Source organism: Sphaeramia orbicularis, chromosome 5, assembly GCF_902148855.1.
Source record: "Sphaeramia orbicularis chromosome 5, fSphaOr1.1, whole genome shotgun sequence".
NCBI classification, from domain to species: Eukaryota; Metazoa; Chordata; class Actinopteri; order Kurtiformes; family Apogonidae; genus Sphaeramia; species Sphaeramia orbicularis.
In genome coordinates, this window is record NC_043961.1 from 62,051,997 (window position 1) to 62,067,701 (window position 15,705).

A 15,705-nucleotide genomic window follows, 5' to 3' on the forward strand; every position below is an offset into this window, starting at 1 on the left:
TTACAAAAACCAAAAAAAAAAAAAAAACTACTGTAAAATGTCTGAGTTTTGCATCGGACTTGTTTTTTTTGTGTCATGTGACGCTGCCTTCAGAACCACACCCACCTCTGCTCTCATTGGCTCTTCCTTCACGTGTTCTCTGTGTAAACGTACGATGTCACAGCCAATAAGTACTCACGCTCTACCTGTCGAATGTACGTTACTGTAGATCAATAAGAGAAGCAGGAAAAACAGCTGTTTAGAGAAAAGTCACACCTTCATTTATGTCGTCCGTAATTCGTTGCTTGTCTGCGACAAACTCCAAATTATCGGAGAATGTTGACATTTGAGACCAGGATGAAATAAATGAGTCCCCTGAAAGTCCTGTATGTATGTAATTCAAACAGTTCAGTCTACGGTGTTTATAAGGAAAATTCAACTGTTCAGTGGATGAAACCCTGGTCTGTTTTTTGTTTTTTTTGTATAAAATGGGACACACTGCTCCGTTTGTCCTGGTTCAGAACGGACCTATTTATGCCCCAAAGGATTCTAGAAGCCAATAATGTAATAACAACCGATAACGTCATAAATTTGCTATTTTTAAAATGTAATAGGCCAATAACGTAATAAAAGTCCTGAACCGATAACACAGGGCTGTCAAACTCATTTTCTTCCAGGGGGTCACATTCAGCCCAGTTTAATCTGCAGTGGGTCGGACCAGTACAATAACAGCACGATAGGCAATAAATAATGACAACTGCAAAGTTTTTTAGTGCAAAAAATAACATTCAATGATGCCAATATTTACATTTACAAACTATCCAAACAAAAAGGATGTGAATAACCTGAAAACAATGGCATTTATTAAGAAAGAAGTATGATTTTATCAATATTATGCCTCAATTTATCATTTCTACATATGTATTACAGATCAGATCTACAAAGGCACAAAACATTTAGTAACAGGCAGAATACTGTTAAAATTGCACTGAATTTTCTTTAGACATTTCAGGTTGTTCATATTTGTTCAGGTTATTCACATTTTATTGTTAAAGGATAGTTTGTTCATGTAAACATTTTCATAATTTAATGTTTTTTACACTAAAACAAAGGGAAAAAATTGGTGTTGTCATTATTTATAGGTTATTATGAGATTATTTTTGAGTTCGATGCCCTAACTTGCACTTTTCAAATTCATCTCACGGGCCGGATTGGAACCTTTGGCCGGACGGTTTTGGCCCCGGGACGCATGTTTGACACCTGTGCCATAACGTAATAACTTTTGTCCAATAACGTTATAACTTATTACATTATTGACTCAGTTATTACGTTTGCAAAGAATTTTTTTTTTTTTACCAAGACGTAATAACCAGTCAATAAGTTATAACATTATTGGCCAAAAGTTACTACGTTATCGGTTCAGGACTTTTATTACATTATTGGCCAGACGTTTGCAAAGAATTTTTTTTTTAACCAGGCCGATAATGTAATAAATTTGCCAGTTTTAAAATGTATTAAGCCAATAAGGTCATTTCAGGACTTTTATTACATTATTGGCTTAATACATTTTAAAATTGGCAGATTTATTACGTTATTGGCCATTATTATGTTTTTGGCTTCTACAGGGATCAGTACTCAGATTACTGAACCTCGGTGTGAACACAGGTCTGCTGTCAGTAGGAACTCTTCTTCTACTCGTCATGTTTTAAATCAGTCCGTCCTCAAAACCCACCGCCCGTTTCCTGCGTCGGCGCCGTTTGACCTTCAGCAGAACCTGTTTGGTTACCATGGAAATGGACCAGTCCTCCGCAGACATCTGATCTGGGACCAAAGCTTCGAGAAACGTGAAACTGAAGGTCGTAAACGGTCCGAACGAGCGCTGCCGTAGGTGGAGCTGTGGTTTCTGAGGGCGTCGACTGTGATTGGTGGAAGGGAGGGGCTTCGTTTGGAGAGGTGTGGTCCAGCGTGAGTGAGACGACCAGGGGGGAGGGGGCAGCGGCCCAGGCTCCAAGGGGACAAGGTGGTGGTGGGGGGGGTTACGCCATGCTGATGGAGACACAACAGGAGACACTTTAAGACACAACATTTCAGACTTTAATGTTCAGGTGAGGAGGTTCTACAACATTTATGAGGTCCTTCAACTCCAACAACATGGAAACAGTGTACGGAGGTACATCTGTGACATCCAATTTTAAATTAGAAAAGCAGTGAATTTCTAGCACTGAAATTAAGTATCTGACTTTTTTGTCTCTCAATTTAATTATTTTCATCAATTTAAAATTTAAAAAAAATTCAGAAGGAAAAATTCTCCACTGAAATCTGGCTCCATCATGTCAGTGATGCAAACTCATAAATGTCCATTTGTTCTAAACTGCCCCTCCTCAGATCCACTTCTTTTCTTTGTCTGTTGAATTTCTTTGGTTCTACTCCATACATGTTATCATCTGTTCTGTATCCAATGGTTCAATAAATCAGTCGTTAAGGAATATGACATGTTTTTTCAATTAAGTACATAAACAGTATATATAGTATATGGCTTTTATATAGACCTGATCGAAAGAGAAACTGAGATTCTCAGAGAAATCATCGCTTATCAATTAATTGTTAACCGATCAATAAGGTCAACCAACTAACGATTAACAGATTAATTGATCATTTGCATCCCTACTTAGACTCATTTAATTCCATCAGTTTCCTGAACATCCGACTGTAAATCCCATAAGAGTCATTTTCCATTTCATGTGGATTAAAGGTGAAGCATATTGAGTTTACAGATGAAAGATGAGACAGCAGCCGAGACGTGGATTTACAGTTTGTGTGATTTTAACAGTTACAGTTCAACTTCTACCCTTTTATAAATATAAACTAAACTGAACACAGAAGCAGCGCATGCACTGAAGGTTTCTGACCACTGGAGGGCAGCAGATGAACACAGATGAACGTCAGCCTGATTCAGACTCTGGGTTCAACAGGTTTATATAAATTCAATTTAAGACTTATTTCTCTTTTTTTTTTATTTCGGCTAAAATTTCCTTAAGGGGTCAAATGAGTGTCCATTTTTGTCAAAAAAAGAAAAAAAAAAACAGTTGTCATAAATGTACAAAAGTGTGTGTAAATAATGCTAATCCATTTGTGCACAGACTACTGATATTCTCTGACAGTGGAAGCTCTATTTTCATAAATATTGGATTTGGAATAGCACGTGGATGTGAAAACTTTTGCTGGTGGACGGACGTGACATTACCCATGATGCTCTGCTCAGTCCCAGTACTTTATTAGGAATAAACTTCTAGACTTCCTATTGCTAATTGTGCTCTTCTTCCTAAATGTTGGTATTGTGGATCTAAAACAATCCCAGCTGACACAAAAACACTAAATGTGTCAGTGGACGGATGTGACATGGTTGTTGTGGATCCCATCATACTGATGCTCTGCAGCCATGTCAGCGTTTACACTAATGATCCCTGTGCAAAAACTAGGAGCACTATTATTTATTGGATAGTTTAGCATCAGACTAAAGAGGAAAGAACAATCTAGAATTGTTCTTTGTGTCTAAAAATGCTTCTTATTGTAAAAGTGCTGATGTAAACAGTGCTGTGTGCCATTCTTCATGTATGTATTGGTGGAACAGAAGCAGGATGGATCAGCACCATACTCCAGACTGAACCTGTACAAATAAAACATGTGATATGGAGGAGAGAATCTGGGAAGAAAAACTGGGGAATCCAAAAGAAGAGAAGATTTGTTTTTCAGAGAAATTCAGTTCAAATAGAACTTGTCCATTTGTGACATGAAAATATAGCATTAATTGTGCTGAAATGGTTCATTTTGGAGCTGAAAACATAGTTCATATGAGCATCAACATGTTGAACAGAACTGAAATCCTGTCCATTTGAACAACTGTCATTTACCAACACAAAGTTCCTTTGGATTCACTGAGACTGATTTAATATGAACACAGACACAGAAGAGCTGTGAGCACAGTTTAGCCAGTCTGACTCCACAGAACAAACAGATGATCGGTCCTCCCTCAGAAACAAAAGATGTACTTTATTCACAACAAAACTATGAACTAAACTCCATAGAACAGGAATGCTAGGGCGCACATTTATGACATTAAACAATTTAAGGCTTTTTAAGACGACTTAGAACAAATTTAATACCTATTTCATATCCAAACTGATAAAAATTCATGACTCCTAGAATTTAGGAAAATTTATTTATGTACTCCAACACCTTCATTCATTTCTCACTGGGGTCAAATTGATCAGTTTCATTTTTAAAAATAACACACACCTGCAGTGACTGAGATCAGACGACAACAAGAGAAAAACCAAACCGAAGTATCGCTGTAGAAAACAGCTGCATTACATGATTGACTGTTTTTAAATAAACATGTAGACGTGAACATTGTAGTTAACAGCTCATTTATCACAGCAAACAGAAGGTCCATCTAATAGTATTATTATTATCTTTATTATTATTACTATCTTATATATTATTATAGTAGTGTGTCCTCTGCCTGTTTAAGCTATAAACAGATACAGACCTGCTGGAAAATGACTGCTGATTTTTATTTAAAGAAGAAACAGGGTAAAAAAAAAAAATCTATATGTTCTCACACCACCTGACCTTTACAACATACTGTGTGTGTGTGTGTGTGTGTGTGTGTGTGTGTGTGGAGCAAGGTTCTAATAGTTTTGGATTTTTAATTGTAGTTTAGTTTTATTTAGTTTTGACTTTTTTCCTTCTAATTCAGTTAGTTTTAATTTGTTTTTAGAGCAGGTTTGATAGTTTTCAATAGTTGTCGTTTTTTCTGAATACTTAGTTTTAGTTTAGTTTAGTTTAAGTATTAGTTTAGTTTCAGTTTTTCATATATTTTTATCTTCCATCCTATTCAAATAAATTAGTGAGGTTACCGTGGACCCTTTATTTGGGGGTGGGGTTTGGGCGGCTCTGACATATGGACAGCACCATTGATACATTCACTAGAGCAGGTTGGAGGGGGGGTTAATGTAGGTGGGGGTGCCATCCATACACAACGTCTTATGTGCAAACCAAACTGAAACTTTCCCTCCTTTCACCACTGGCCTCCTGGCTGTAAAGCCTGTGGAAACCCTGTCCTTCAGTGTTTCTGATCAGACGTGTGTTCGTTACCTGTCGATCAGCGAGTCCCTCATGCTGGTGGCGATGGCTGAAGGGTGGGCGGAGTCGCTGAGTCTGAACACGCTCTCGATGACGGACAGCTCTGTGCTGGTGGTGTCCAGACCGCAGAACGCGCACCAGTCGTTGACCACCATTCCTGCTGCGATCACCTCGCTGCCCCGGTTCACGGTTCCAGCCTGAACACGACATTCACAGCTTTAACAAAGGTCTGGAAACGTTACATAACCAAGGTTCTACCATGGGTTTACTAGGGCTGTGGACCAGCAGGAATCTGGAGATACGATACAAATCACAATACTAGGATACAATATGATATATGACGATATATCATGATACTGTTAAAAAGGCCATTTTTTGTTTTTCTTTTTTTTTTCAATGATTATTTCCTGGAAGAATTGAATTACAGCAGAAATCTGCACAAATCCTAAACACATTTGTATTTGATTTCAACAGGATCTAATGTTCTATCACCAAATGTTCAAACTGTGTTCAAACTGAAATTCTGTTTTACAGACATTCCAGTTTCAGATCCTGTTCAAATGTTCAGATTCTATTAGTTCACAACTAACATCAGAACAGGATTTGAGTTCAATCCCAACAAAGGAACAAACATTATTGAATAAAACAGTGTTAAATAAGAATAAATAAAATATAAACAAAAAAAGAAAAACCAAAAAACCAAAATGAATCTCCACAATATCTGTATTTGAATAAATACTTGTAAATATCGATACAGTACTTTTTAACATCAATACAGTATTGTGAAATGAAATATCACGATATAGAACAGAACTGATATTTTCTGACAGCCTTAGTGTTCATGAGAGGAGACAGTTACAAACCATGTCAAAACAGTTTCAAATAGGGCTGCAGCTATTGAATATTTTAGCATTCAAGTATTCTAAAGAAAATTCCTTCAGTTAATCGAGTAATCGGATAAAATTTATTTTTGCTTGGTTAAAGAGCAGTTATAAATACACAAGAGGAAATCAGGATGCGAGAAATCAGATGCAAATGTAAGATCAAGAAGAGATATGGTGCAGGCGGAGGTCCGGAGCAGGGAGGAAGAGAGGCGGATAGCCAGGGCAGTGGAACAAAGCTCCCAGGGGGCGTGGACAAAATGGGACCTGCCCAGCCGTAAGGTCACGTGGGCAGAGCTTTGGCGACTGGAGCCTTACTGCATCTCCTTCCTCTTGAGGTCCGTGTATGATACCCTTCCTTCACCATCGCATCTGCATACATGGGGGCTGAGAGAGGATCCACTCTGTAAGCTCTGCAGTCAGAGGGGAACTTTGGCACACATACTGTCTGGGTGTAAAACAGCTTTAACCCAAGGACGGTATAGATGGCGCCACGATAAAGTTCTCCTCTCTCTTGCTGATACCATAGAGCGGGAGAGGGGCAAAAAGAGACCAGCCGGGGTTGCCACAAGGAGTGCGATCACCTTCATTAAGGAAGGAGCTAGGCCCATCCACACCATAAAAACAAAGCCCAACATTCTCCAAACTGCAAGCTCCTGGGAGATGAGGGTCGATGTAGGAAGGCGGCTGCAATTCCCGGAGGTGGTCCAAACAACCCTCCGGCCAGACATTGTGCTGTGGTCCCCGAAAGACCAGAAGATAATTCTGGTCGAACTAACAGTGCCATGGGAGGAAGGTTGTGAGGAGGCCCACGAAAGGAAGGCCTCAAAGTACCAGTCTCTTATCCAGGACTGCAGAGACAAGGGCTGGCAGGCATGGTTGTTCCCGGTGGAGATCGGGTGTCGGGGCTTCCCAGCCCAGTCGGCATGGCGGTTGCTGTCAGCTCTGGGGTTGGACGAGCGGAACAAGAAGCAAGCGGTCCGCAGGATGGGGGAGGAGGCAGAACGCGCCTCGTGCTGGATTTGGAGTAAGCGGGAGGAGGAAAGCTGGAGGCCAGGAGCAGGTGGGCAGTGAGCTGGCCACTCACTGCCGGCCCACCAACTGGAGAGTGTTGTGGTTGAGGGCCGAAACACTCTAAGAAGGTTGTGTACCACCTGATGACACCTGCTCCTGGTCAAAGGCTACAGCTACCTGCTAAGGTAGCTGAGAAAAGCACCCAAAGTGTATGTAATAAGGTATTTCACTTAATAATGAAGGACCAATTGGTTTCCTTATTTCTTATAATGAACAGTTGTATTTGTTACATTCATATTGTGCATACGCAACAAAACATCTTTTCTTGACTAGAAACATTTTCAGAGGCAACTGCAAATACAAATAAAAAGAAATAAAATTTAATTACTTTCAACTTTGTATTTCTTGTAAGTATCAAACATATAACGCGATAATAAATTAAAAAAAGGCATAAACTGCCTTTTTGTTGTGTAACTGAACTTCGGCACCTGTAGGTTTCAGAATTTACAATTTAGACTGAACAGGAATGTGTTAAAGCATAAAAGAGGCAAGAACATTCGAACGAGTCCGTGCATGAACAGTTTGACACATTTCTGTTATATTCAGGAGAATCAAGGCAATGCCCCCCCCCCCCCCCCCCCCCCCCCCAACACACACACATCCAGTTAACGGATGATTCGCTTCATTTTAGCAAAAAGTAGTTGGATTTTGCCAAAATTTGGCCATGACAAGGTAAGAGAAAGCTGTCACCGACCTGTGCACCATTTTGGCCGAGCTTTAGGGAAATTAACGTGTAAATCACGGGTGCACGGCTCGCTGCCTAAATCTGTGCTTGTCACAATCGTAATAAACTATCCACACACAGGTATGAATTCAACCAATAGTTTTACTGCTAAAGTGTAAACAAACAAACAAACTGAACCAAAAACAACAGCCCTTGCCTCCCCTTTGGGGGGGGGGTGTTAATAAAGATTATTGCAACAGGTTGAAAGAATTAACAAAACACCCACATGCAAAAAATTTAAATCAATCAATCAAATTAAAAAATAAATAAATGAATACAGTAACACCCACAGGCACATGTGTGGACTCTAACTCCACACAGAGGTGAAGGTTTGATGGTTTCCACAGGTCAAACCGTCCGTCCACCCCTTGTCACTCACCACCAGAGGAACCTGCAGCAGAGACGACAGCTCGTCCTGGTCTTCTATAGACGTCTTCGGGTGGACCAGGCCTCCCTGGTTACTGAAGGCGCAGTAGGATCCCACCAGGACCTGCTCTGCCACCGTCTGACGGAAAACCTCCACCTTCAGAGTGTCTGCCAGGATCTCCTCTGTTTCCTGAACAGCACAAAGAAAAAAAATACAAAACAAAACATGAAGAGACGTGATTTTATAAGAACAAACTAAGTTCTGCCCCAGGGATTATTAGTAGGCGAGTAAGAAAATATCAGTTCTGAAATATATCGCGATATTTCATTTCACAATACTGTATCAATATTAAAAAGTACTGTATTGATATTTTTAGGTATTTATTCAAATGCAGATATTGTGGAGGTACATTTTTGTTTTTTTGTTTCTTTATATTTTATTTATTCTTATTTAACACTCTTTTATTCAAAAATGTTTGTTCCTTTGTTGGGATTGAACTAAAACAATGTTCTGATGTCAGTTCTGAACTAAGGATGTAATGATTACCGGTATAACGATAAACGGTGGTAAAATTGCAGACGGTTAGTATTACTGTTTAAATTGTAATTATCCTGATAACTGTGTTTGATTAACGCATTTTTCCGCAGAAAACGCTGACGTACAGATCTGCTTTTATGTCAAATATTTGAGTATAGTTTGAATTTATTACAATTTTAATTTTCTATACCTAATATTTGGAACCAATATTCACTTTTAAAGTCTGTGAAAAGGTTCGTTAAACATCTGTGTGTTATTTATGCAATAAAGTATATACATTTTTCAAATCAGATTTTATATTTTTTGTGTTTTTTGTCCTTTTATGTTTTTATAGTAGGTTAAAGTGAAAAAATAATAGACAGATGATATAGATGAAGTTGTGCTGAAAAAACAGATCCAAACATGGGTATAGTAAACATTTGTTTATATAGTATATAAAGGCCAAATCAAAAGGACTGAAAAACAAAATAGGCTCAGACCACTAAGGGTTAATATTGGAATGTTTCTGACACAGAAGGGACAGTGGGACTGTTATTTTATTTGTTTTTTTTACCCAAAATACAACTTGGTTCAATTATTTCAGTGTGTGTATTAGTACTTTTTGAACATTTTGAGCACAATTTCAACAATACTGTGATAATAATGATAACGGTGATAATTTTGGTCACAATAACTGTGATATGACATTTGCATATCGTTACATCCCTACTCTGAACCAATAGACTCTGAACATTTATAACTTTTTTATTTATATAGCACCTTTTAAAACAAAGTTTACAAAGTGCTTTGACAAACAAATAAAGGGCACAACAGCAGGATACAAGATGTAAATAAAAACACCAAAAACACTAAAATAGAAGCAACATAATAGGACAGATGTGTACAACAATGCAGAAAAAAGACACTTCAAATAGATTAAATGAATCGGAATAAGGAGGGCAGGGGTAATGTAACATGATGCTGTTAAATCAATGCAGAAGTAGAGGTGTGAGATAAAACAACATCATGTATGAGAATATAAACCAACAATCAAACAGGATAAGATTCAAATTAAAAAATTAAAATTTAAAATTAAAAGGGACAAACATCACATAAAAGCAAGTCTATAAAAGTGTGTTTTAAGAAGTGACTTAAAAGATGCCACTGATTCCTCAGCCTTATTTCCTCGGGCAGGCCGTTCCAAAGTCGAGGGGTCCTGATGGAAAAGGCCCGCTCACCCTTAGATTTAGGCCTCGACTTTGGAACAGCCAGGAGCCCTCTGCCCCCCCGAGGATCTAAGGCTACGTGCTGGCTCGTAGGTAGCTAACATGTCATCTATATAGCTTGGGGCCAGACCCATTCGGGCTTTAAAAGTAATCAGTAAAATCTTAAAATCAATTCTAAAACACACAGGGAGCCAATGGAGGGATGCCAGGATAGGGCTGATGTGATGTCGCCTGTTAAAACCAGTCAGAAGCCCAGCTGCTGTGTTCTGGACCAGTTGGAGGCGGGACAGTGATTTTTGATTGATGCCGGACAGAAGTGAATTACAGTAATCGAGTCTTGTGAATATGAATGAATGCATAACTGTTTCCAGATCTGAGTGAGGGACTATTGGTTTGATTTTTGAAATGGTTCGCAGATGTAAGAAACATGATTGGATAACTTTATTGATGTGGGGTTGGAATGTGAGGTCTGAGTCAAATATTACTCCAAGATTTCTGGCAGTTGGTGTAATATTTGAGGAGAGGGGACCGAGGCAGTTTTTTACGGCAGTGGTGGAGTTTGGTGAACCGAACAGTATGACTTCTGATTTAGAGTTGTTTAATTGCAGGAAATTCTGGGCCATCCAACGGTTTACATCATTAAGACAGTCAGACACAGCAGCTAGGCTTCTGGGGTCATCCGGTCTCAGGGGCAGGTATACCTGTGTGTCGTCCGCGTAGCAATGAAAGGAAAAGTTATGACGCTTAAAAATCTCACCAAGTGGGAGCATATAAATAGAAAATAAAATCGGACCTAAAACTGAACCCTGCGGTACACCACAGGCAATCTGGGTTTTGGAAGATGTGTGGTTGCCTATGGTGACCGTAAAGGTTCTATCTAAAAGATAAGAATAAAACCAGCTAAGAGCAGTGTCCTTGATGCCGACCCAGGTTCTAAGACATTCGATTAAAATATTATGATCCACAGTGTCAAAGGCGGCACTGAGATCTAAAAGAATTAAAATAGCGCTCTCTCCTCTATCAGCTGCTAAAAGAAGATCATTGGTGACCTTGAGGAGGGCAGTTTCTGTGCTATGTAAAGGTCTAAAACCGGACTGAAATTTCTCAAAGAGGTTGTTATGGGACATTTGAACAGGATCTGAAACTGGAATGTCTGTAAAACAGAATTTCAGTTTGAACACAGTTTGAACATTTGCTGATAGAACATTAGATCCTGTTGGGATCAAATAAAATGTGTTTAGTATTTGTGCAGATTTCTGCTGGAATTCAATTCTTCCAGGAAATAATCATGTAAAAAAAAGAAACAAACACAAAATTGCCTTTTTAACAGTATCATGATACATGGTATGGTGATCCTAGTATTGTGATTTGTATCGTATCATCAGATTCTTGCTGAGACACAGCCCTAGTGTTATTAGTGTGTGAGGAAACCACAGGTGTCAGCTGGGTCACATGTTCAGAGTGCGTTTGGTTTCCTCACCCTGTCGAGGTCAGGGTGAACCAGCGCTACGTAGTCGTTGCAGGCGATGACGTTCCCCAGTGCAGACAGCCGTTCCTCCACCCTCTGGATCCTCACTGAGTCTGGGAGGCAGTTTCGGATGTGCTGCAGCTCCTGGTCTGTTGTGTTGTTGGGCACCAGGAGTCCGTGACGGTTTCCTGAACAAAGGAGGTCCGGAGGAGCAGAAGGACGTTCAGTGGAGACTCAGAACAACACAGAGGACTTCACAAAGAAACTAGAAAAGCACTCGGCTGGGTCTACTGGAGCCAACCACTTCCATATTTTTTGGGACTTTCCGGTTATAAGACTTTACTGGGAGGAGATCCACAAACACATACCAAACGTATTTAATGTAAACATTCTGTTGAAATGTGAAACCATGTATTTGGGCAATCTACAGTTTGAGTCATGGAACATTAAAGACAAAAAATTACTGGCTATACTGTCCGCAGCCAGTAAGAAATCTGTTAGGAGGAAAAGGTTCAAAGTAGAACCACCCACCGTTGATGAATGGATTGGAATTGTCTATGAGATTTATGTTATGGAGAAGATATCCTTTTCTATCAGAGTTGAAAAAGAAAAATTAATATCTGGTCCAAATGGACTGAGTACGTAAAACCAATCAGATCTGATTTCATCTGATTGTATTTGTGCTTTGTGTGAGTCTAGGGATGTAACGATATGAAAATTTCATATCACAGTTATTGTGACCAAAATTATCACAGTTATCATTATCGTGGTATTGTTGAAATGTGCCAAAATGTTCAAAAAGTACTGATACACACACTGAAATAGTTTAACCAAGTTGTATTTAAAAAAACAAAAAACAAAAAAAAACAAATAAAATAACAGTCCCACTGTCCCTTCTGTGTCAGAAACATTCCAATATTAACCCTTAGTGGTCTGAGCCTATTTTGTCTGTTTTTCAGTCCTTTTGATTTGGCCTTTATATACTATAGAAACAAATGTTTACTATACCCATGTTTGGGATCTGTTTTTTCAGCACAACTTCATCTAGATCATCTGTCTGTTATTTTTTTCACTTCAACCTACTATAAAAACATAAAAGGACAAAAAACACAAAAAATATAAAATCTGATTTGAAAAATGTATATAATTTATTGCATAAATAACACACAGATGCTTAACGAACCTTTTCACAGACTTTAAAAGTGAATATTGGTTCCAAATATTAGGTATAGAAAATTAAAATTGTAATAAATTCAAACTATACTCAAATATTTGACATAAAAGCAGATCTTTACATAGGCGTTTTCTCCGGAAAAGTGCAGTAATCAAACACAGTTATTATGAGAATTAGAATTTAAACAATAATACTAACCGTCTGTGATTTTACCACGGTTTATCGTTATACCGGTAATCATTACATCCCTATGTGAATCTATCTGCTTTTATGTGAGGTTGGGATTGTATGAGGTGGTGCGCTCCCCTGTTCTGTTGTGTTTTCTTGTATTGTTGTTTCAACTGAAATTAATGGTCCATAAAAAGAAATTCTAGAAGGGCAATATGGATATAATCTCCAAAACTTTCTGTATCCATCCTATTGTATTTTCTTGAATGATTAGGGCTGTAATTAATGTATGTGATGGACGTTTGCCTTTTCAATAAAAAGATAATTTAAAAAAAAAAGAAAAAAAGAAAAGCACTCAGAGAGCGCAGACTTCCACCAAGGCAGATAAGCCCCCCCCCCCCGATCACCACCAAAATTTAATCATCTGTTTCTTGTGCCAGTATCAACATTTCCTGAAAATTTCATCCAAATCCATCCATAACTTTTTGAGTTATCTTGGTAAAAAAAAAAAAAAAAAAAAAAAAAAACCTCCAATGAAAACATAACCTCTTACTTGATGGAGGTAAAAAAAAAAAAAAGTAGGAGGGGCTTAAAGAACACTATGAATGTATAGAATACTGACCTACACACATCCTGCCAATGATGCGACATCCTGCTATGGAGGCGTGAACCACTGGGATGGTTTCAGACAGTTCACCTTCAAACACACTGCGGACACAAAAACAAGACCCTGATGATGATAATAATAATAATAATAATAATACATTTGATTTGGCAGTGCCTTTCAAGTCACCCCAGGTCACCTTACAGACAATAAAAAGCAATAAAAGCATAAAGCCAGTATGATCACACATATTTATTTATATATGAATATCTTAAATGTGAGCTATTACCAGATGACACATACACATTGTAAATATGTGAAATGTTTATTTTGAGTAGAAAAAAACTGCATTACAGATTATATCCAAGATTATATCCATTTTGCTATATAACAATACTCACTCGTGCTTCTTAAGGACTTTGACATAGATTCAGTATAGGCTGGATTAGTACAATAACCTGTCTAGATTTTAAAATATATGATCACAGATGAATGTTAATGTGTAGTTATTGACACACATTCCATCTCAGAGGTGAGTAAATACTGTTGACTGAATGAAATAGTGTTCTATCTTAAATGTGGTGACCTACGACCAGCTTACAGGTTGTGTTTCATGTTTTATATCCTGTCATAAAGTGATTTTACAGACGCCACCTGTTGTTATATTTTACATAATGTCACAGATGACAGTGACATGTCATCATCCAGGACAGTCTTTGGCGTTAATTCGACAAAAACATCTGAGTGAAACTCATATACTAGGTTTAATACTAGGTTTAATACCAGGTACTAAACCTACCTGGTCTCAGGTGTGTGTGTGTGTGTTTCTTACCTGTAGAAGGTCTCTGCTCCTGTCTGTACTAAACCTACCTGGTCTCAGGTGTGTGTGTGTGTGTTTCTTACCTGTAGAAGGTCTCTGCTCCTGTCTGTACTAAACCTACCTGGTCTCAGGTGTGTGTGTGTGTGTGTGTGTGTGTGTTTCTTACCTGTAGAAGGTCTCTGCTCCTCCTATCGCCACCAGACAGTACGCGTTGGTCAGTTTTGCGAAGCAGCCGATCTCATTATTTTTCTCGAATGTGGCTCTGACAGCCATGATGAACGACAGGAGGGTAAAGTTTTAAATCCTGTAAAAACACAGGTTATTACAGACGGTCTGAACTGTTCAGTCATGTGGGGCTGATATGTTTTCCACCTTCAGTGAGTTTCTTCTCTTGTTTCAGAGTCATGACACAGCTAACACAGTTAGCACAGTTAGCTCTGAGCTAGTTTCAGGAAGTTTATCCGGAAGCAGCGGAAGTAGAAAATAAAACCAACTATCACAGATATTATCGGCGGTAAACCCACCTTTATGACCACACAACTCTAACCAGAATAAGTCCATGTAATTATTAGAAATGACAATTACCTGCGCAGGGTCTGTGGCCTCCAAACAAGCGTGTTGACTTCAACCGCACGTGTTCACTTCCGCTTCAGGGTCAACGTGATGACGTAACACGTACAGGGCGGATGTTACGTAAATTAGTCAAATTTAAGTAAATATACATATAGTACTATGGATTTTAAAAAAACAAACAAACAAAAAAAAAACATTTAGTACTATGGATATTCCTCTAAACTCTAGAACTGAAGATATTTTATTTGGTTTCTTTATTAATGATCTGCCTGTTGAGAAATTGTTTGTTCTTAATCTCCTTTCATTCCTAGTAAACTGTCATGTACATACTAGCAGATCTGCCAAACAGAAACCCTGCTTTGTAGTCTTTCAATCTTCCTTCAAATCTTACTTGGACACTCTTAATTTCTGCACTAACCTTAAAGCTGTGAAAACTAAAGCCTTATGTAATGAATTTAAGTTGTAAAAAATCTATTCTTTTTATTTATTCATTCATTTTAATATTCTTGTTTATTCTTTTACTTTTATTTATTTAATTTACTTACCTATATATGTATTTATTTAATTTCCTCCTACCTCATCTCAAGTATGTGTGTTTTTTTTGTTTTTCTCCATGTTCTGTTGTTCTATTTACATACGATATTATGTAAATAACATTTTTTGGGGAAAAAAAACAAAACATATAGTACAACTCTACACTTATTCTTTCTGTGTGAACACTCTTGTAACTTCTGGTCTTAAATTGAAAAATATGTCATATCTAAAAGTAATGAAAAAATAGTTGTAACATCTCAAAATGTATTACATATTTTGAACATGACACTCGTAATTTAGAATTTATTGTAAATTTGATCATTTTATTTGGAAAATTTCATATTCACAAAAATAAAAATACCAAAACACACCCAAAGTTTAAAATCTTCCTGATGGAATTTGAAAAAACACATTAAATGTTTAGAATTTATCTTTAACAAAAAAAAAAAAAA

General features: G+C 37.9%; 1 protein-coding gene across 1 annotated transcript; it reads right to left on the reverse strand.

Moving 5' to 3' along the window:
* Positions 1-1,460: 1,460 nt before the first annotated feature.
* eif6 (eukaryotic translation initiation factor 6) lies at positions 1,461-14,799 on the reverse strand. The gene is made up of 7 exons (XM_030135531.1): positions 14,732-14,799; positions 14,313-14,450; positions 13,345-13,430; positions 11,393-11,568; positions 8,183-8,359; positions 5,137-5,321; positions 1,461-2,025 (listed from the first exon to the last, which is right to left on the reverse strand). The coding sequence occupies exons 2-7, from the start codon at positions 14,417-14,419 to the stop codon at positions 2,016-2,018; spliced, it is 741 nt and encodes a 246-aa protein (XP_029991391.1). The 5' UTR covers positions 14,420-14,450; positions 14,732-14,799; the 3' UTR covers positions 1,461-2,015.
* Positions 14,800-15,705: the final 906 nt, after the last annotated feature.

What these genes read in the sequence shown, in the direction of transcription:
- eif6 (XM_030135531.1), bottom strand. Translation starts at nt 14,419, where the DNA reads ATGGCTGTCAGAGCCACATTCGAGAAAAATAATGAGATCGGCTGCTTC. An exon ending in GGAGCAGAGACCTTCTACAG is followed by an intron (nt 13,431 to 14,312) that starts GTAAGAAACACA and finishes TTGTGTCCGCAG; the next exon opens with TGTGTTTGAAGGTGAACTGT. An exon ending in TGCTGCAGGTTCCTCTGGTG is followed by an intron (nt 5,322 to 8,182) that starts GTGAGTGACAAG and finishes TGTCGTGTTCAG; the next exon opens with GCTGGAACCGTGAACCGGGG.